This window comes from Poecilia mexicana, unplaced genomic scaffold (genome assembly GCF_051168715.1).
Source record: "Poecilia mexicana isolate PSO_F unplaced genomic scaffold, ASM5116871v1 scaffold_2, whole genome shotgun sequence".
Lineage (NCBI taxonomy): Eukaryota > Metazoa > Chordata > Actinopteri > Cyprinodontiformes > Poeciliidae > Poecilia > Poecilia mexicana.
Window position 1 is genome coordinate 44,492,949 of NW_028263371.1, and position 23,122 is coordinate 44,516,070.

Genomic DNA, 23,122 nt, shown 5'->3' on the forward strand with positions numbered 1-23,122 from the left:
AGCAGCAAGATATGAAGAGGGAAAAAAATCATTTCACCTTCCCGTAGTCAGATGTGAGAACCAGGGACAAGTCATCAGAAGAGCTGACAGTGGAGGGAAGGAGCTGCTCCTTATGTCTCAGCCAGACGCGGGCTCCCTGAAACACAAAAAAATCTACATAATATACTTGACATATACACACAGCGTCTGGCCTTAAAGTTTTAGGGATTTTTGCATAAAATTATGTTAAGAATAATACCTTCTGATTGTACTTTTTCTATTCCCACACTTACACAGGACAAATCTGACACATCGAAGGATGAAAGATTTACTTGGAAAAGGTCTTCAACTTTAGGTCACGTCAGACATTTTACTGCAACTGCTAAGCTACGGCTTTGATTCATCCAAACTATCGTCAAAGAAGCTTTAAAGATAAAACCTTTCACTTACGGTTGGTTTATGAGGAAAATATAAGATTACAAGCCCCAAAACAGCTATATTAATAATAACCAGTAATGTTAAAAGTGTTCCTTTAAGAACACTTTGAACATTAAACTACACATTTTTGCTACTGTATTAAAGTAATCCTAGCTATGATTTACTTTATAGTGAATAAATGAATTAACTGACAAAAATGAACAAATCAAATTAGTTTAATCTGAATCCATCTTGATTTGTGAATCGTCTTAGAAACAGACAGAAATGAAATCCTGCTTTTAAACTTTTTTCTGCACTCTATCTCATTTGTCAGGCTTTTACCTGCTCAACCTTTTCCTACCTATATTTCCCACATGAAACTTTCCTCTGTAATATAGACGTGAAACAAACTTAAGAGTTAATGTCTATGGACAATGTCAGTTTGGACTTAGCTTGTGCCATTTTACAGGGAAGAAATTGAATGTGTTGTGTTTAGATGTGGAAAGTTGGTTCAGACACACCGTAAAACTCTTTTTTTTTTTTTTTTAAATATGGCCCTATAAATGCCTTTATTAAAAAATAAGAGAACATCATTCTGGAAACAAGAGCCAAAATAATCCATATTCATTTTTTCCCCCAAATGGTCAAGGAATTGACAAAATGTCAGAGAAAAGTCAGCATTTAAAGTCTAAAAAACCAAAACTTCCATAAATCCTGAAAATATGTTGCTCAAGTCAGATTTAGAAGATCACCTAAAAGTAAGACTCCTTGGAGTTAGAGTGCAGAGTGCAGTATCATTTTATGAGTATGGTTTTAGCTGAACACCTATGTCAGAGTCAGACCCCCCTCACAAAAAGCTCGTCTCCTACCAACCATCACTCATCAGAAGTGCTGCCGATGAGGCGGTCGGGGGAGCGTGGAGCGTAAATGAATTGTGTGTCCGACAGAGCATAAAAACTGAAAAGATCAATATGCATGGATTCCACTAGGAAACCTTAGACGAGGTCACCACTTCCAGACATCAATCCTCATTAACAATTAACAACAGGCTGCCATGGCAGCGTACAGTCTCATCCATGGAGCGTATGAGAGGAACTATCAGGACGGTCCTCCGTGATATGATTTGATGCTTTAGGAACAATTGCTGCTTGTGGAGTTATTCTGTTACAAAATCCAATAAATGCATTTCCTTAACAGTTCAAAGAGAAGTTTGGTCTTGCATCTTTGTTTGACACTTCAAATTTAGTCCTGCTCTTTAGACAAAGCACTGATGTCTTCATGCCGCCCTCTTCCATCAAGCCTTCTTTGTTTGTTTGGTTTTTTTTTTTGCTTACATCAGGCTAATGAAGCAGAGCTAAAAGTGGCCATCAGGCCTCAGGGGACGGCAGCCAATGGGATGAAGAGGGTCCTATAAATTAAGAGGCGGGTGAGGTGGGGGGGGGGGGCTGGAAGGAAGGGTGTGGGCAGCTGATAATGTCCCGCCTCCTATTGTGTTGAAAAGGAGACAAACACATGTGTAATGGAGGTGCTCCGCAACACGTGGCCTCACAGTGACACACAAGTTCAGTTTCTTCATTACATGATTAGTGAGCTCCACATTGGGGGGGGGGGTGACAGTGTCGGCCTGGTACCATCTCACTGTGCAAGGCTGGAACCTTTAAAAGCTGCTTCACGTGAGACAAGCGAGGGGATTAATCGAGCTCCCTGCGAGGATTTGAAGTAAATCTTTTGCTGTTATATAACTGTGGAGAGGAGGAGTTTAAAGCAAGCCTTAAATTGTTTAACTTTCCATCCTGCTCAGGTTCTTTGTCTCAGTTATTCTGGTTACAAAAGATGAAAATATGTTGTAACACTGAATATCACAAGACAAGCAGGCAACAACCGTGGGCAAGTGGTAACTTGGAAAGCTTTGGGATGGCTCATGGATTTGTGCTTTCCCCGCTCAGCAAATCCAGTGTTGCATCAGTAGAAAATTTCAATCATGCAGACATTTGGGGGGGAAAAAAAAAAAAAAAAAAGTGTGGGTTTAGGCGGCTCAGTTGCTGAGACAGACCCAGATGTTCTCCGTTCATCTGGAGTTTGTTTTGCCTGCTGCATCTCATAAATACTTTCAAAATTCATTCATGACAGGAACAGTTGTCAAGTCTGCAAGCGGTACGTCTTCTTGAGAAAATAATTAGGACACAGGTGCAAGTTATTTTACATTCAGTGCCTTCCAAAGAATCGATATCCATTGTTTTTACGCTACAACCTTTATTTTTGTGTCACACAGAAATGAATAAAGGTGAAAAGATCTGAAAAGTCAGGTGCGCAAAGTGACGTAGAACCACATTTTATTACACGTACAGTTTCAAGTCTTTTAGGTTATTTTGCCACCAGATTTGCACAGCAAGAGACTGAAAATGTAGCAAACTTTTTTTTTTGCAAAACTTGTTCAGAGCGTCTGAACAATTTAAACCTTGCCACAGATTTTCAGTTGATTGACTGGACGTGGATTGGACCATTCTAACACACCAGTGTACTTTGGCTGTATTGTTGTACTATCAACATGAAAAGCTTCAGTATGAGTGTGTGTTCAGGATGATGTGCAGTGTTAGATTTTCACTAAACGTTATTGAAAACTTGAATCTTTTTTGCTGCATTTCAACAGAGATTTTCACTTCAAAATGTTCAAGTCACATAACATTGATCAAAACTAAAAAAAAATTATCTTACATCTCGGTTGAGTCTTAAGTCTGTTGCAGCTTCTAACAAGATATTTAATCAGAATAATTTAAGATAGATTTAAATATTTTCAACTTAAGTAGCACTTTTTGGGGTTTTTGTCCATCTATCTGTCTTTGTATCTCTGAATGTGTGTATGTGTGTGTAAGGAGTCTGAGAAAGGAGGGTATAAAGTCAAGACAAATTGCCTCAGCAACAGCAACAGATGGTCCAAACAAAACTTCCCCCAGCACTCGTCTCTCCATCCTCAGGGGCTCCGTCACTAAGTTGGGACAAAGGCTGCTTCGCCTAACCCCGCGTTCGGAAGTTACCCAGGCGGAAATATCTCAAACAAAGGCCAGCTGGGACACAAAGGGGGCACGGGTATCAGCTCGTGTTTTAAAGTCCCCAAGACTTGAATTACCTGCTGCTGATGCTGCATGGCCAACCACTCTATAAAACAGTGACTCGGCAGCCTCTTGCGTGATGATCCCTGGAAAGTACAGCGCACATTTGATAATGAACCAATTGCCTCTGGGTTTAATTACAGGGCGTCATTTGACTCCACTTCTGTGTTTCTTCTAACCAGATGTTTTTAATGGCTGTATTGAAGAAAACTAAGATGAACTGCTGCCACTTCACTTACAGCTGAACCTCGTCACAGATTTCTGATGCTGTGTGTGTCACCGACCACGTGCAGCAGCAGCAGCAGCAGCGCTGAGGCTGACCCAGTGACAACAGTAACTCGGTCCGCCGCCAACAGGCCTCACAGAAACGTCCCATCGTGCTTTCTGACACAGAAACCGCTCTGCCTGAAAGACGTGATGCCGCAGCTCATGGCTTGAGTTTCCACGGCTTGTATGATGACATTCAGCTCAGAGATTTTCTAATGAATGCCACTTAAATATTTAAGGACATACACAGCACAAGGTGCTACTGCTCTTTCGCTCTCTATTCTTGTCTCTCCTTGTCTCTCTCTTCTCTCTCTCTCTCTCTCTGCCTGCAATGGCATGAGTTCAGACAGTATCAGGTGATCAGATGAGCCGCAACAAAGGAAAGCTAATTAACTCAACCTGAGTTGGACATGCTTGAACAATTAGTTATGACAGGCTAATTTCTTGGATCACAGTGTGGATTCAGGGAAGTGATGAATGAGTCCCCTGTTTAGTGAACACCATTCAGCAGCTGTGGGTGCTGCAGGGTGAAGCCTGAGTGCACACAGCTGGTTTCCTGAAAAGTATTTTAATTGTAGTGCTTAGATGCGGAGGATCTGCTTCAAATGTATCTTTCAGGGATATTTGTGTGCTTTTTTTTTTTTCTGATACTGAAGAGAGAAAAAATGTTACAGTCATGCAGCACTCCTTTCTACTGAATGGGTCTAATTCACAGCAGTTCTGGACACGCCTTTTTGAGGTCTAGATCCATAGCCTTCCGATCCTAAATTACAATTTATTACACATTTAAAAGCAGCCTTAGCTACTTGGTCATTTAAAAGCCCAAGACAAGAGCTAAAAATAGCTTTAAACTCTATGTGCAGTGTGCATGTATTGGAACTACTTGGACACTGTGTCATAGTATTTTTAACATCCTATCATTTCTAAATCGAATTACAATTTATTGTATCATACACTTAAAATATATAACACATGCGATGTGATGGGGGATGCAAACCGATTTCTCAAACCAACCAAAACCTTTTTGATTGTTCGTCTCAACATCTCTTAAATAATTCTAACAAACATACATGAAACTTTGGCAATTCAATCTAACTATTTCTAAGATGATTTATTTGAAATTCATTGATTTTATTTCTCCCGTCACCTTCTGACAGAGTCAGTGTCGACATTTTATGGTGGAGTAGAATATTTTTAGGACTGGTTACCAAAAGCAACCCAAAAATAAGAAGGTAAAAACAATATGTAGATAGGGATACAGCCTCATTTTTAACTTTCAAAAGCCAATCAAAGAGATTCAGTCTAATGTGTGACTATCTTCCTTTTAACAGCAGCTAGCTGTGTTCCGGAGAGGATACTCACACTGTAAGTCCCAGACAAAACATTCTGATTACTTCATTACAAAGAGAAACATTTAAAGTCCATGTCCCTTTACAGACCCTCCATTAGCATGGCTGATCAGGATGTAAGCAGACGAGCCTTACAGTGACCATTCACACCTGGCATTAAAACCTGTCCAGAGAGATTAGACCACAGTTGCCCACTTCACATCTTTAACGATGCTGCCACGTCACAGAGTGGGCTGCCAGCAGAGCAACAAATCATCGGGTCAACTAATGTTTCTGTTGCATCACATACACACAATCAGTTCAGAGAACCGTTCAAATTTATCTGAGTCACTTAATTTTTGAGTTATTTAAGCTACAAACTCTTTAGAAGTTGAACTGTTTCACTCAAGAGAGCAAGAAAAATTAAATTTAAAAAAAATCATACTTTAAACAGATTAACATCAACGCACAGATACCAACAAACTACCAGCACATTTAAACAGCTCACTTGCATTCACCTTTACCTTACACACTCTCTGCTTCATAAAAGTTCATTTAAAGTCCAAACATACAGAGATTATGTGTTTTTGTGGGTCACTTTCTACCATGGTGACCTGGTTTAAGCAACTCCTAAAAGGATAAAGATAAACTGCACAACTGGTAACCTGAACTCAGTGGTGCTGCTATTAGAGATGGCCTACTTTAGCTGGTCTCACAATTCATTCACATATCGTCTACACCAGGGGTGTCAAAGTCAAATGGACGGAGGGCCAAATAAAAAATTTAGCTACAAGCCGAGGGCCGGACTGATCGAATGTTCATTGAAATTTTTTTAAATGACGCATATAGTCTAGTGAATCTAATTGAACCTACTGAAAACCTAACAAATATATTCCAATATGATCAGATAAATAAAGCAATATTTTCTTATGGCTCTGTCAGTAACCTTTAATTTTCAACAGACACAACTGAAATATTTTTAAAATATAATTGGATTGAAATACAATAAAATAAAGTGCAAAAATCTATTAATCCACATATGTCAGAGTTAAGGCATTTAGATGTGTCGCCGGCGAATTACGGTACTGCAAATTTAGATGTGTCGCCGGCGACACATCTAAATTTGCAGTACCGTAATTCCGCCACACGTAGCGCTAAGTGGAAAAATTCCAACGGTTTCTGAAAGAGGAGACGTTGCACTTTCCAGCAAGTATCGGGTTAATACGGTAACTTCGCAGCTGCAGCTGCAGAGAGTGTAATTAATCCGGGGGGCACTCGTTTAATAGACGGTATATTTCGGCAATAACTTGGTGGATATTGAAAGTTCCGGTTGTTATGGATACATGGGTAAGTACATCATCTCACAGAACATTTAAAGAACTACTTACAGTTCAAATAAGGAAGATATTTTTTTTTCAGACGGGGTGCCGGCTTGCTGCGGTCTGCGGGCCGGTTCTAATAATAAATCAAGATCATCCCAGGGGCCGTAAAAAACCTTCTCGCGGGCCGGATGTGGCCCGCGGGCCTTGACTCTGACATATGTGGTCTACACTCACTTGTTCACGCATGAAACTCAGATGAAGCTATTTTCTCAGAAGAGTAGAAGTTGATGGCTGCAGGCAGGAAGGAACTCCAGTAGCAGTCTGTTTTACAGTGGTTCTGAAAAAGCCTCTGACTGAAGATACTGTAGTTGTATTACAATCTCGTGATTGTTTTCTTGATCTTATGAAGAATAGTTATTTGCACAGTAATTTCCAGATGTGGAAATGAATTAAAATTCTTAATTAATTTTAGTTAATTAAGAATGAATCAATATTAATTTCTTAATTAATCACTTTAATTAAGAAATTTAAATGATTGAAAATATTCATTCAATTTTAACTGCATCATATACTGATTTTAAAAACATCAGCATATTTTGAGTGGGTTTACTTAGTTAAAAATTATTTTAAAAACTACTAGTAATATGTTGGACTTATATATATATGTATACATATATATACTATGGCTGCATTTCATATTGCTCCTATTTACGTGCTATAGTCAGATGAATAAACATCTGCTATATTTTGAATTAAACATTATAGACAAACTAAATAAAATAAGTTGGAAAACACATTATGCACCCATCCTTCAGGGCAAGTTTGAAACACGAATTGGGCGAAAACGCATACAAATCATTGAGAGCTTTCAGGAAGAACTGGAGAAAGAAATTCAGCTCACTGTCTCAATAGGAGTAAGTTTGAGACAGAAATCTGATCCTTTTACAAAAGCATAAACCAAACTTCATTACCCTGATGGCTGCACATTAGCGTGTGAAGTCATCAGTGTGTGTGTGTGTGTGTGTGTGTGTGTGTGTGTGTGTGTGTATGTGTGTGCTGTGGTGGTGTGGAGCCACACACCATCTCTGTTAAAGAGAAGGGAGGTTCTCGCAAAATGAGGCTGAGAACCACAAGGAAGAAGATTTACAGGACAGTTCTTTAAATGGTTTGCAAATTTGCAATTTGTTTTGCTCCCAATTCTCCATTTTTTCTAAAAAAGCACACTCACAATTATTTTCTGAGTTGGAGAGGCATACAGAAATTTTTTTTTTTTTTTTTTTTTTTTGCTTTATGTGCATGTATGCTTTAAATTGGAAACAAGAGCAGTAAGGGCATCTCCTGAATGATGCGGGAGTGGAACGAGCAGAAATGTGCCAAGTAGCTGGTGAGATTAATTAAACAGGCTGAATTAGGCTAAGAGGGGAATCTGGGCAAAGGTCCCACTGGATTTAGGATCTCCAGTAGGTTGAGAGCTATGTGTTCTACAAAAAGCAAAACCTCAGTGGGTTTCACCGACATCACAAAAATACGAGCTCTTCCGCTAACTTTAAATAATTAGGCATCATTCTCAAACGTGCTGATTATCCTTTAGAATTTCTCACTTCGTTGTTTCCGTCCCGTCTGCCTCCTTGAACGCGGCACAGCCAGCGCTTCTGAACCAGAACGTCAAAGTGGAGGGGGTGGGGGATGTCGGTGACAGAGGCGGAACATCAGATGATTAAAGGCAACCTCTAACATCTGTGCAGGGAGGACGTATGAATTAATAATAGAGTGAGCAGCTGATCAGAAAATTTGCTAATGGAATAGGAGGAGTCCCCATGGGGAACAGGGCTTCCCCCAGTTTGCCTCTGGGAGAAAAATCCTCAATTGTCTCTCATACTGCGGCTCAGCTCAAGGCCCCACGCTGAGGAGGCTGTAAACATGTTCAGAGGAGGACTGCCTGGAGGCAGCTGCCGTTCTTATTTAACGCTGACACAAACTGATGGGCGCAAAATGTTTTTGTTTCGACAGAAGGGCAGAAACCTATTAACAAAAGCGTCACATGCTGGAAGACAATCAAACAGATTCAGCAGGATTTTTTTTTTCATCTGTATTTAGATTACATTAGATGTCTGTCTCTGCATGCGTGTGTGTGTGTGTGTGCATGTGTGAGACAGTCAGTGAGCAGACCCACCCCGTCTGCAGAGGGCGAAAGGCGTTAAAATGCTCCACCCCCATCATCATCCGATGGAGCTAATCTACTGTGTTGTTAATAAGTCTATTGAAGATCATTTGCATGACAAACCACGTCTTTGGGAGCATGACAGAAATAAGTGGAGCACTTGACTCCCTGCCAGGCTCCCGACTCGAGGTTCTGTTATCGTTTGTGAACATATATTCATCCTACACGGATCAGAACGTTAAAACTGTATTTATGTACAACAGAGAGGTCGCCAGGGATGGGTAACACGGCCAGAAATTATGCAATTATTATTCATCTGCGTGGATATTCAGCTAAGCTTCGTGAGTTCACCATATCTACAGAGCCACCTGGCTGACCCCCCTTCCTGTCCGTCTTCTGCATGTCTGACCTCTCCTCGAACCACCTGACTTTTATAGAGGGGTCACACAGCAGGGATCCTGGGGGTATCCCAGGAATGCCGCTCAGTCAGAACTGCCAGGGACTTCGGGTGTGTTAGCTTGACTGTAGGAGACATTTGGGGCACGATCAGTGGGACAGTGGGAGGTATCAGCGACTCCATATTGGGATGTTATTCTATCTATGGCATGTCTATGACTAAAGTGGTGCTGTTGTTTATTTTTAAGGATAATGTGCTTTCCAAATTGACTGATTAAACTTATCTATTATCAGTTAGCTTATTGAATACATATAAATTGCCTTGCAACAATTTTTACATTTGGTCATATTACAACAACCACCTTCAACGTATTTCTAAGGGATTTTATCTCAAAGACCAACACAGAGTTCACCATATTTGTGAAGTTGGTGGACATTTTTCAAATTCCATTACAATAAAATCATTTTGAAGAATCTCATTCACTGTGATTACAGCGGCAACTTTAACCAGGTATGTCAGTGAGTTTTCAAAGGCCTGGACATTAACCAGAATAAAAATCCAGACTTTCATTCCTGGAAAAAAAAAAATCCCAAGTTTTCTCACTTTGGAAGGAGAGCAATCATTTGTCTCACATTCTCAATTGGTTCTACTTCTGGACTTTAACTGGACCGTTGTGACACAATGAGCATTCCTTAATCCAAACAGTTCTATTCTATCTGGACGGTGAACATCATTCTAGTCTCAAGACATTTACAGATGTTTCGTTCCAGGTTTGCCATGTTTTTACCTCCACTCATCATCCATCAGCTCTGATGAAGAAATGCACTCCCGCAGCATGAAGCTGCCACCACAATTAAAGACATTTCATCTAATGGGTATATATTAACTATAATATTGATCATTTTGTTTCAAATGCAGAGAAGCTGGAGGATCAAAAAACATGAAGGAGACACTTCAATTGCTCAATGTGTACGGATAAAATGTGCCTTTCAGCATGTGAGTGTGAAACATGCAATTATCACCTGTAATGTTTTCCTAAGCAGGGAACGATTCGTTCTTAACGGATGATGTTGCAGTGAAATGAAAAGGGAAACTTGGAGTGCACAGACAGACGAGATATTCACTCAGCACTGTGTTAGTGGTTCACTTTAAATTACAATGTAGACTTTAATAATTTAAGAAGCTGAAAGGAAACACAAACAAGCTGCCAGTTCATGCATTAGTCCAAGTACCCGGCTATAGATGCGTCTCTTTGTTAATTTTTCATGATTAAGCGAAAGCAGAAGTAATGAAATGTGAAGTAGTAAAACTACAACAATATTATTGCTAAATATTGCACTTCATGCAATAACTACATTTACTCTTGTTCTCTGCACTCTTCTCTTTTCTTTTTTTTCACCATTATGATGTCTCCATCTATCTGCTGCAGCATCTCACTCATAATAAATCTTTACCAGGTCAAGAAATCAGGGACCACGAAATGCCATCCAAATGGTGAAAATATGTTATTGTCATCTGGAGAATTGATACACATCATTCTGAATGTTAAAAAAAAAAACCCGACTGCAGATTAAACTCTGCAGCCCAGGATCCCTCAGTGAGAGATGCTTACTTCAGTCCTAATGAATGTTTGCTTCACCGCTTAGATCTGAAACTGCAGCTTTGGAAGTAATCTCATCATAGAACGCAATGCTTACAAATGTTTTTTTTTCCAACCGAGGCTGTATTTCCATGGAGTTAACCTGCACTCATGGGCTAGTGTAAGTTGAAGACACACATGTCCCATCCTATAATAAGCTGCCTATCCGCTGACAGTAATCATAGGAGGTTAAATAAGGAAAGTTAACATCTGGGCAGGAAGCAGTAATCACAGGTCGGCTGTTATTAAGCTGCCTGACGGGACTTCTGAACCAGAGGATTTAAAAGACTGGTTACCGTCACACAGCTTCTGCGTGTCTGTGCGTACCGGACAGCCAATAGGACGGCCAGCAACTTGTTTTTTTTTTTTTTTTTCGTTTTTTTTTTTTTTCTGGTAGGCAAAGATGCAGGACTTAAGTTTCCAAACATGAATCACAGAAATAACACAACCCATGCATGAAAAATAAATTTAAGACATTTCATGGTTAAGTATGAAGGGACTATTAAAAATTATTTTCAGATGTGAATCTGAGGAAAAAGTAGCTGTTAGGCAAACAGTCTCCCTAGCTCAGATCAGAGATAATGTTTTGGAAATATGTGTTATGTTACTAAGATGAACTTAAGAGTTTATTCCAATCTCGTATAAAGTCAAAAAAAAAAAAAAAAAAAAAAAAAATATATATATATATATATATATATATATATATATATATATATATATATATATATATATATATATATACATCTGAGTTATTGGAATTTATTTGTTAAAAAAAACACACAAGAATTTCTACACTTCTGCAACTTTTAGATTCATCCCTGTTCCAACACCCCTGAGTGAAATGAATGGCTCGCTATGCTGAATGACATGCTGATGAGGATATTCAGTGATTTGATTGAGCCGTGTTAGGGAAGTGACGCATCTAAAAGTTGCAGGAAAGTAGCTCTGGGCACTACTAATGTAAACCATCAGTACTGGTCCATATTCTCTGCCAGTTAGGTGGCTAAAAGTCGACTGCTACTCTTGTTCCTTTCTTTAAAAAAAAAAAAAAACGGAGGAAAATCAAGTTTTGTATGAAAACTTGTATGAAAAATAGCGTTACAGTGAGAAAGCTGTAGCTCTATTTGTCAATGGAGACATCCCCGCTCAGAAGCTTGAATTACCACCTTTGCATGTTAGTGAGTTTGGCAAAGGTCTGATCATTAACCATTCATTTGATTTTAGAGTCTTACATCCGAAAGTGCAAGGTAGTGGCACTGGAGTTGCAAACCTCTGAACTAAAGGAACACCACCTATTTCTCTAATTAACATAATAATCAGTGTAGCTGGTAACCTAATCCTGAGTAATCAATCGACTATCATAAAACTATCACAACTGTGAATAAATGTTTATTTCTATATTTTCTATATTTTTTGACCAAGTCTCTAGAAATAACCAAACATCAGAAGTCATTGCATCAATGCTGACTCATAAACATTTAAAGCAAAACCTGCCTTAAAGCTAAAATGTGCCTATAAAAGCTTAACTTTTATCAAAAACCTCTGATCCCTCTAACATTTTTTCCAGGTGGATCAGAAGATGTAACTAAGACTCTACACATTGCCCGTCATCATGACCCCAGCAGACAGGAAGCCACGCGTCTGCACTCCGCTATTTGTTACTTCTGAAAACCTGTTGAAAGACAGGCTCATACGTTTTCCTCTGATGAGCACAAGCGCAGACGGCTTTGTATGAAGAGCTGAGAGACGTAGCTGATGGAGCTAAAGTCAACAGCTTGGTGTCAGCAGGAGGTTATCATAGCACTGATCTCCCGACATGAAGCTGAGCTCACTGATAGATGGGGGGGGAGGTCAGGTTACTGATACAGTTATATCAAATACAAGCTGCTCTGCTGAATTCTATCACTAATACTCAACGGCCCGCTATAGTTTGAAAGCAGAGTTAAGCAAACTCTCATGAGCTACACCAGCTCACCTGACTGAGGGAGGGTAATCCATGTTTTCTGGTTCACGGTTAGACAAATATCTGTTGCTAATTAGCCTCTGCGCTGCTGTGACAGATTATCCAAACACTGGACTGAAGCAAAGCTGCAGGATTCCTACTGACGCACACACAAACCACCGCCTTCGTAATAATGCCCTCCACTCTTTAATCCTAAACAATCAGTGCTGTAAATTAACCACAGTTTCAACAGCACAGTTTGACAATCCGCTAATTAGGCCCGATAATGCTCACAATAACCAATTCATGAGTAATTGAGAATTAGGAGAGCTGCTTAAAGAAGATTTATAGGAATGCAGGCCTCATTTTTTTTTACCTCTTTCCTTCCTTCACCACATCCGAGCTTTACTTCCTGACAGTTTTCCTCACTTCAAGGGCCATCTGGATGGAAGTCTAGTCAAGATTGTTTGTATAGTATAATTCATACAAAAGGTAATCCAAAGTGCTTTATAGCAAATCACTTAAAAAAAAACAAGAGAATAAAAGAACAATTTAAAGTCCACATGATTAGAAAGAAACTGATTTAAATTTTGCAAAAACGATTGGTTAAATGATGGTAACATCCTTATGAAAACAGGGAGCCAGTACAATGTAACATCCAAAATAAGATTATTTTCATTTAAAACCGTCACCCCTGCAGCCTCAGTGCTGTAATGTGGTTGAAAACGTATCTGGAAAGAACCGAAGAGAGTGTTTTTGTTAATCAAGAAGTAATACGTTTGTCGATTACCTTCCTTTGTAACAGTTTTTGTGCTAAAAATGCTCAAAAGTTGGGAGCAGCAACCTCTGACTCTCAGCTCTTTAAAGTAGGAAATGAATGATGTGACGACCGAACAGAAAGGCCATCGACGTTGCAGGAGGAAAATAGCCTAGAGACTCCAAACATGTTTCTCACAATGCCCATGTCATGATGACAGAACTTCTTTTTTTTACCAAGCTGGTAGATCCATTGCTCCCGACTAAATGGAGCCAGACATAAACAGCTCACCGCGTTCCTAGGGATGCTTCAAGTGTGTGGGCCTATATCCGTGTGTAGAAGGGTGAAGGTGTGAAACCTAAAGCTTTGCCACTACAGCAATACGACGATGGGATGACAGGAAGCCTTGACCTGGAATTTGCAGGGTCAGGGTTGGGAATTTGGGATTCTCTCTGTCAGAGTATATATAAGAGGAAAGAATTTGCAATGTAATGTAAGGAAGGAGTTAACAGGTGTGGTGAACTCCTCGTGTGGCTCTACAGAGCGCAGCTGCTGCCGCTGCTATGGAGGAATCGTCGACCACGTTTACAAAATAGCTGAAATTCTACTTCATCAGCTGGATGTTTCACCGAGGATTTTAATATCTGAGGGGACATCTCATCTGTAAAAGGGTTAAAAGTGACAGCAAAGAAGCTCTAGTGAAATCTAATGAAGTCAGATATATATGCTGCTACCAAGTCCAGCAGCTGGTGGGCTTTAAAATGGAGTCACACTCACTCAGCGGACGGATTGGGCGTGGAGTCACGGCGCTGAGGTTTTTATGGTGGCGTGTCAGCTCCTGAGAGCCTTCGCTGATGGACAGGATGGGCGTTCAGGATGAGATCTTGGCGTACACGCCCTCGTAGTCGCCCCTCCTCTTGACAGGCTGCCATGACTGCTGCCCTGTAACTATCTTCCCAGGCACAAACATCATCACACAAGGCACAACTCAGCCATGTGACGTGTCCTCGGGCCACTTTTTGTGTAAAATCATTCACAGTTCATATTGGACAATTTGATTATATTAAGCAGAGGTGGGCAGAGTACCCAACAATTGTACTGAAGTAAGAGTAGCAGTACTTAAACATATTTTTACTCAAGTAAAAGTAAAAAGTAGCCAGGGAAAATTAGTCAGGCTCCATGGTAACTCTGGAGGAGCTGCAGAAGACGAAAGAAATATGTGAAAGAAGGTGCTCTAATCTGAACTTTTTGTCCTGCATACAGAGTTTTATGCATGGCAAAAAAGCAACACTAGACGTCACCCTGAACATGCCCTCCCCACAGTGACACATGGTGGTGGGAGAATCATACTGTGTGGCTGTTTTTCTTCAGCAGGGAATCTGTTCAGAGCTGATAAGAAAGATGAACTGAGCTAAATCCAAGGGTGTCCTGAAAGAGAACGTGTTAGACGATATGAAAGACTATGGCAGCTCGCTAACCCTGAGCATTCCGCCACAGCATCAGTGAAGTGGTTCAGACTGAAGTGTGTTCACGCCAGAACGATCAAGTCAAAGTCCAGATCAAATCCTATTCATAATCTGAGGCAGTAATTGGAAAAAGGAAATGTTCAAATGCTTTCTCCGTCCAATCTGACTGAGTTTGGAGAGTTTTACAAAAAAAAAAAAAAAAAAAAAAAAAAAAAAAAAAAAAGCAGGTATAAATTCAGTCAGTGAAACGCTGTTGGAGACAAAGCTCAAAAACCTCGCAGTCCTGAATGCGACGGAAAGACGTTCTACAAGCTATTTATGCAAATCTAAGTAAAACAGACCTCTGAAGAAATCCTGACGCCAAACTACAACAGATTTTTCAAATGAGTTAAAACAAAATAAAATAGTGAAATAAACATATTACAACTTTGGGGTTGTAATATGTTTATTACAACCCTGTTGCACAGTTTCACAAGGTTGAACTTAATCTCTCCTTTTGCATCCAGAACTGCTGCTTAATTAAATCCAAACTGTTAGTCTGCAGAATTTAAGAAACTGGCTTTCTTCCATGACACCAAAAGTCACTTAAAGAACCAGGGCAGTTCAGTCAATTTATATCTGACACAGTTTTTGTATTTTTTCACGGGTTATAATCATAACAAAATAAATGGTTAAAATAAATCATAATTTTACATTTTACATTATTTTTATAAAATAATCATACCAAATAAAATCAGTTTGTTAGTCTGTAGTTGGATTATTGCTTTAAGGTAAATATTGTTGCAGCATCTTTGCAAAAGATGACTAGCATGGAACATTGTGGATCTACATTTATCATATATCAGACATGGCATCATGTAAATACAGATTTTAGAAACTTAGAAATGCAGAGATGTAAATATAAATAAATAAATAGAAACAGACAAGCAGTTTAGTTGAAATGAAATTTGAAAAAATCCGCAAGATAGATAAATTACAGATGATCCTAAATATTAATCTTCTCCTGCATAGGATATCTCTCTAATAAAGACAGATTATGCAGCATAATCCAGCTCAGCGTTATCTGAGACAGCTGAATCCAAAATGTTTTCATCTGAACATATTAGCAAGTAAAAAGAAAACGGTGTTTGAAAGTCACTTCACCTTACATAAAAGATCAGTTGATGACTTTTTGCGTTTTATCCAGTAACAACCGTGGACTTGAGTGTATTTAATTAAGAGTTTGTGTAATTTAATCTCAGTATAAATCCAGATGTTCTGTGAAGGCCTCAGAGGTTTGATAAAGAACATTTATGGGAGAGCAGCTGTACGAAGACCAACAAACACAGCAGATGAGTCAAAAGGTTAGCTTATTAAACAACAGCCTTAGCTTTAGCATCTTACAGAGCACAGTTCAATCTATTTCTTGAAAATTCAGTGTACGATACAACTACAAACCTAACTTGGAATGGCTTTCCACCTTAGCTGACAGGTTGGATAATCAACCAAAGAAGAGCCCAGCACTAAATCTGGAGGTGCAGCAGAGATCCACAGCTCAGGTGGGAACATTTGCTAAAAGAACAACTGTTCCACAAATTATGTCTTTGTAGAAGAATGGCAAGTAGAAAGCTATGCTGAAATAAAGCCACAAGAAGTCTTGCATCTATTATCACAAGTCATGTAGCGCGCCAAGCATGTGGACCTGAGCTTTTGCAACTCCAAATACTCACTGAGTCAGTTGGCCCTGTTTGTGTTCAAGTTGAGATTGAATACAAATGCATGCCACACTTTTTGGATTTTTATTTGTATTCTTTATCTTCCTCTATACACCCTACTTTTTGTTGTTCCAACAGTACAAATCTCAATAAAATACTATGAAGTTTGTGGTTGTAAAGTGACAAAATGAGGAAAACTACAAGGATCGGGAATCGTTTTAGTTTTAGTTGGCACTGTGGATGAAAAAAAAAAACAGTATTCAAACATAAATTGTAAATTTAAACTGAAAATATGACAAAAAACCACCGAAAACTTCCCAAGTTAGTAAGACTGCAAGAAGAACCTTTAGTGAGTTTTAGGCCAAAATATGGAATTATCTTTTTTTTGTGCAAGAAGCATGATCTATGAGTCTTACGTTGAGTCAGAACTCAGCACATCAACGAAGGGCGAGGCTGGTGCCGCCAACAGGAGGTACAAGAGGTGAACACTGGGAGGAAAATCCTACCAGCACCAACACACTGTCTCCCTGTCAGAGTCTGTGTCCTCCTCTGAGTCACAGGGGGATGACAAATCAGACCTGCATCCATAATTTCCCTTCAACCTTGAGGCGTTTGGGCTGAATGGCTCATGACACATCCAGCCAGCATGGAGCATGGTCAGCTTTTACAGGTAGATACTGCCACAACGATATATTTTTTTAAAATCCTCTAAATGAGGCTCTGATAATGGAACTGAATCAGTTTGTCCTGTTATTGTTTATTCTCCAGTTAGATGATAGTGAATAGTTGCGGATTTTTTTTAACAGAGGCTTTTAAGTTTCCATTCGAGTCCAGCTCAGAGGAAGCAACATTGTTATAAAATCTAAAAATAAATGAAAAAGCATCACAAGAACAGAAAAAACTAAACAAACAAGAAACTAAAGTTACAAAAAAAAAAAAAAAACAAAAAAAAACTTACAGGTAAAAAGTAAATGCGTCCGAAAAACACGAACGGACCCACGATAGAACCAAACAAAGAGCGTGGGGGGTCCCACAGTCACTCCGGGTTACATTAAAAGTAAGCAGCTCCTAAAACTGCGCTTAATGCAAAGAAAACTGATCCGACTTACCGCTGCAAAGAAGAAATCCATCTCCAACAGAGCCCGACCTCTCTTCTCTTTGTAATCTGACCTTAGGGTACCACAGCTGAGGAGGAGGAGAAAAACCCCAAATCCCGAATAATTCCCATCCGCTTCCTTGAGGCGAATAAAACTTATTCTTTGTTATACTGATGCTGCTTGCTCAAAGGACTCTCTGTTGGTTAAATGCAGCCCATTTTCCAGCCCCGCTCTCGGTCACTTTAGGCTGTTTCCCGAGCCGGTTCGCCAGTGTCCCGACTTGCCGCTGAGAGTCTGTTTTTCTGCTGTCTAGTCATTTCAATGAGGCAGCCGGCACATTATGCAGAGAGGAGGAGTCTCCAGGAAGAGCGCGCCTCCCCTTCAGCATACGCCCTCTTTGTTTCTGCTCGACGTGGAGTTCTGTTATTGTAAAAGATGAACGCATTCAACGCATATGAGGCAGGACCGCATTTATTCATAGGAAATGTTCACGTCCAGATTACTGTATGAAAAATTATCAATCTTGATTCTTCTCAAGATTTACAGAGAAGGAGGGGGGGGGGGGATCACAATCAAATGTTGCTTTTTCCATTTATTTCAGTAACTCAATTCACTCAATGAAGCACGTTTACACAGAGATAATTAGAAATGTGGGTTTAATGGAAAAATATCTTTAAAAACTGATTTCAGCTTGTTATTTTCAAAAGGCACTTTTGATCCGACAAATGAGCCTCGAATGCATATTCTAATTTACTGAATATGACTGTACTTGAACATTTGATTAGGCTTGTTTTCTTCATTTTTTGCAAGTGTTTTCTTGCATAAATTATTATTATTATTGTTTTCAGTTCAACCACAAATGCGTACTTTAGTTAGTCATGCTTATTCGGCAGCCAGTCGTCTGATCTTTCTATGTTGTCTTTAATAACCAAAAGGAATTAACACGTGTTGACTTTGACACCCCACACATGAATCAAATCAGGAAGCCTCCTCACATCACATTATTACCCCACTGGTGGAGAACAATACACTAATTAATTAAAGATTCTTATAAGGCTTAAGGAACGTTGACCCTTTACAAACAAACTGCTCATTTTCTCAGTGATTATAAAATACAGTAGTTTTGTCTCTTAGGTAAATGTCTCACTGCTAAATTATAATCAATATCTTTTTTAGGCATAGGAATGGAAAAGCTTCTTGTGGTACATTTCTAATTGCTGCTTTTAAGGTTACAGTAAATCAGCTTTTGAGTGAACAGTCCAGCCACTGTTTTGTGTTCCTGTAAGGATTAATGCTGGATCAATTCTTACAGTGCCAAAAGTAGTCTCTGCTGAGGGGGCTGCTGACTGGCAAGTGATGACAAATAACCTGATTCTCTGCAGAACGGAAACTTCTGCCTGATTCTTTGCCTTATATTTCTTGTGCCATAATGGGGACAATAAACACTGGAAAATTAATACCTTCTAAACCTTTTTCCAAATGTCACAACAAATATAATTTCTGGTGGTGAATACATTGTGATACCCTCACATTTAATCTATTTAAGATGGCTAAAATCACACAACCGTATGACAAAAAGTGCAACATCATCTGAAAACTGAAACATCATCACTTGCATCATCATTTTCAGACAGCTCTGTCCTGTTTGAGTCTTATTTATTTTTAGTGCATTTGTTACTGTTGAAGAGAGACTCAACACCTTGGCTGTTTAATGAGTAAAACAAGGTTATTTTTAATGCCAACTTTGCATTAAATTATCATAATTTACAAAATCATGCAAAGTTGGCACTTTTAATGGACTTTTAGAGCAACTTTGCATTAAAAGTGTCATTATTTACCGAATGACACTTCATGACAACTGTGATAAACATTCATAAAGACTTCTTTATGTTCATGACAGGTGTTATGTCATGTTTGACAGTGTCATGTCAGTCTTATGCACACCCCTTCAAATAAAGTGTTACCTCAGCATTCAATGTATTCAAACTTTAATGTAATGTAAATAGCTGTTGATGTGTTTGTCTTTCTTTTAAGTGTTGCAGGTTCTATGTCAATGTTGCGTTTTTATTATGTCCTCCCTTTATGTAAAAGAAAGCTAAAAAACAAACAAAAAGCAACAAAAACGGAAAATAATTTGTTGTTTTTTATTTGATCTCCATGAAGTGGGTCTGGTGACGTGGGAGAAAAAAAATTGTGGCTGCGACTTAATAATGGGAACGAGAATAATGAGAATGGCAATTACTCATTTATTTCGTGGGAAAGACTCAATTTTAACAAGTCATGGCCACAACTTTGTTTTCTTTTTTCCCGACTCCACAGATTTCAGATGTATTCAACTTGATCGATAAGATCTGGCTAAATTCATTGAAAACATTTTCCACATATTTGGGGCTTTTACATAACATTAGTGTCTGACATTTTACACTGATTTCCAAACATTCAAGAGAATCAAATATGCTCAAGAAAATCATTTTACAGTTTAGAGAATCATGAAATATTAGGAAGTCCTAAGCCCCTCTTATGCTTATTGTTGTCACTTAAGAAATTATAATTAGGAGACGCCAAATTGATTAGTACAGATGCTTCATTATTATAAAGTCACAGCGGTTTGTTGGGAATCATTAGACAATTCATCATGAACACATCTCTTAGATCAGAGATCATGTTGTAGGTGATTTTAAAGCAGTGTTAGGCTAATCATTGAAAATTACACAGACAACTGTTCTGTCAATTATCTAAAAATGAAAAATAATAACACGACTAAAAACCTACCAAGACATAGCTGTCCACCTTGATTGGTAGTGTCCCTTCGAAACACATTATTTTTGTGTCTCGAAGGGAGTTGGTCACAAGGGAGTTAATTTTAAAAAACTTACTGAAAAAAAGGAGAAAAGTGGATCAATAATCTACAGCTAAGAGCAGGGGGTGCGGAAACTAACAATGCCAGCAGCATCACTTTCTAACAGGAAACAATCAAATTGATTAAATTGTATTTTCAGATATTTTATTGGACAGTTACTTAGTAAGACAAGTGTTCATATGTAAGGTAAGATATACCATTTTTATGCCCTAGCATGGTTGTCCTCAGAGTGCTAATGTTGTTAGCACCTAGCTGAGTGCCGAGTTCATATGCTACTACAATGGTAATGTATCTGGCAAAGAATAGCATAGAACTTGAGTTATTACAAGTAATAGCTTGCATTATCCGTGGCCATAAAAACACGAGGCCAATTTCAGCTCCTGGGCTAATAACTGACATAAACCCAAATATCGGGCAGAAAAATGTATACTTACATAATAAAAACGCACACAGGTCTCTTACACAGGCGATTAAAGGAGGATTGATGGTGGATGCCCCTCCATCTGAATTTCGCGCGTCATCCGGGTCACGTGACTGAAACCCAGCTTTGAGTCAGGAATACCGGTGGTCCGGGAAATGACACAATCAAACAAAGAATCTGAAAAAGGGACGCAGAGTTTTGACATTAATTGACAACACTACGAGAGCAAGATAACAAGGTCCAAAGGGATCACATTTCACAGATAAGTAAAAAGTTTAAATTAAAAAAATATATAAGAAAGTGGAGAATAGGTTAGTTATGCTAACTTAACTTTTATAATAATTTAAAATAAGGCGACCCACATACATTTTGTGACAGATAATCAGGGGAGCAGCTGTTTAAGATGGCTAATCAACCACTGCTAGTGTTCAGGCGATCAATGATTAATGATCGCAAAATGAAAATTCAAAAACATAATTCTGCAACGGACAGAATGTTCTGTTTGGTGTTTTCACGAATTTCTTTGTGTGGGGAAATGTGTCTTTTTTTTTGCTTTTTTTTACTGATGAACTTGAACTAATCTCCAGGGGCTGTTGTTTATTGGTTGTCATGGTAACGAGTCTGCGTGTGACGTTAAGCTGACAGGACAAATTGCATCATTTGCTCGTAGAACATGACAATATTCAGAGCAATAATCAAATAGGATGAAATATTTCATAAAGCAAAAAGAGCCAAAGTCTGTTAAATTTTAAATCATGGCTCCTGTTAAGTAAAATTAAATTATGTGCCATTACAAGGAGAAATTTGCATTGTTATCTCTTGTTTCTAGAACCGACAGAAACCCAACAATAGATTTATTAGAAGAGAGAATTTTACATATCCAAACATCAGCATCTCAGCTTTAAGCCGCATGTTATAGAATCCAGTAATCTTGATGGCCACTCTACTCACCAACTGCCCCAACCAGACCCAAAAAAGGTTTTGGGTCTTTAATATTTGCTTCATGAAAGACACATCATATCTCATCTGCTATGTGTAAGTCAGCAGGACAAAGGTTTTGCCAACCAACTGAGGGACAACTGTGGAGTCAGAATCACATAATTGAAAAATACAAAGTTTGCGCTGACAAGGATTAATTTGGTTACACAGAAGTTACTTATTCTGCTTTTGAAATGTTTAATAACATTTTGATTGTTACAGAATCTCACGTTGTTGATGTTTTTAGCACTTGATAAAATCAGACAATAAAAGGCAACTATGTGATAATTCTTCACAAAAATTATTGCTGAATTATGAAACCGTTGTCATCTGTAGGTAAGCATTCAGCAAATACAGCTGATTCCATGAATTAGAATTTGACTGAAATTTTCCTTTGTCAGCAGTTCCATCACCAAGTGAAAGACATTATATAGATTAATTAGATTAAGTATGTTTTAACATATTTATATTTCGTATTATGTTTAATACCTCCTAAAAGATTATTTTTGAAAGATACTATTAATCTGACAAGCTTGATCAGGACGTATGTCTTAATTTATTGAATAAGATTGTCTGGCATTCACATTTAGGTTTTGGCATTATTCTTAGCACTAGAAAAGAAAAGGTCTCCCAGTAAACTATGGGTGCATCAGCACCCTAACCCCATCCCCCCCCCGCTCCTCTTCGTCCCCACCAACTTTCAACACAAAGTTACACACTTGCCTGCGAAGGACATTGATATCCTCTTATGTCTTTTGAAAGACTTGGGTTTTAAGTTAACTGAGTATCAATATGTCACCCATGTGTTAAGAGAAACATGGTGCAGAGTAAGCTAAGTGCAAAGACTGATAATGAGTCTTTCTGTAGACTTTCTTTAGACTTATCAGAAAAAATGTTTGATTTTGCTGCAGTTATCCTTTATTGTTGGCCAAAATACATTTAATAAAAAACAATCAATGAATATGAAGTGTGAGAAGTTGACAGAGAAAGAAATCTTCCAGCCTGAGAAGACAAAGAGAGTCAAGAATCAGCTTGGTCATCAAGGTTTAAAGACGAAAACTAAGAAACCCTTGATTGTTTGCACAAATAGTTTGAATGTCTGAGAAATGTCTGAAGCCTGTCTCACTGTGAAAGACTAATGAATTCAGCTTTCCGAACAAATTGGTAAATCACAGTCAGTTTATGATTAAACATGAAAAACGATTTTGATTTTCACACGAGGCCAGATCAGTTTGAACAGCCTTTTCTCAGTCAGTAAAGAAATCATAAATTGAAAACTTTTTCATA

The 23,122-nt window shown here is 38.6% G+C and overlaps 1 protein-coding gene across 2 annotated transcripts in view; it reads right to left on the minus strand.

Annotated features, from left to right (window-relative positions):
• The window catches only part of myo10l3 (myosin X, like 3), a 67,243-nt gene extending 49,363 nt beyond the window's left edge, over window positions 1-17,880 (minus strand). For both annotated transcript variants that reach the window (XM_014997353.2, XM_014997344.2), the window contains exons 1-2: window positions 17,589-17,880; window positions 38-136 (exon numbers count right to left, since the gene is read on the minus strand). In XM_014997353.2, coding sequence (XP_014852839.2) covers window positions 38-136; window positions 17,589-17,609 — 120 coding nt within the window. In that variant the 5' untranslated portion in view covers window positions 17,610-17,880. The remainder of the gene's footprint in view (window positions 1-37; window positions 137-17,588) is intronic.
• Window positions 17,881-23,122: the final 5,242 nt, after the last annotated feature.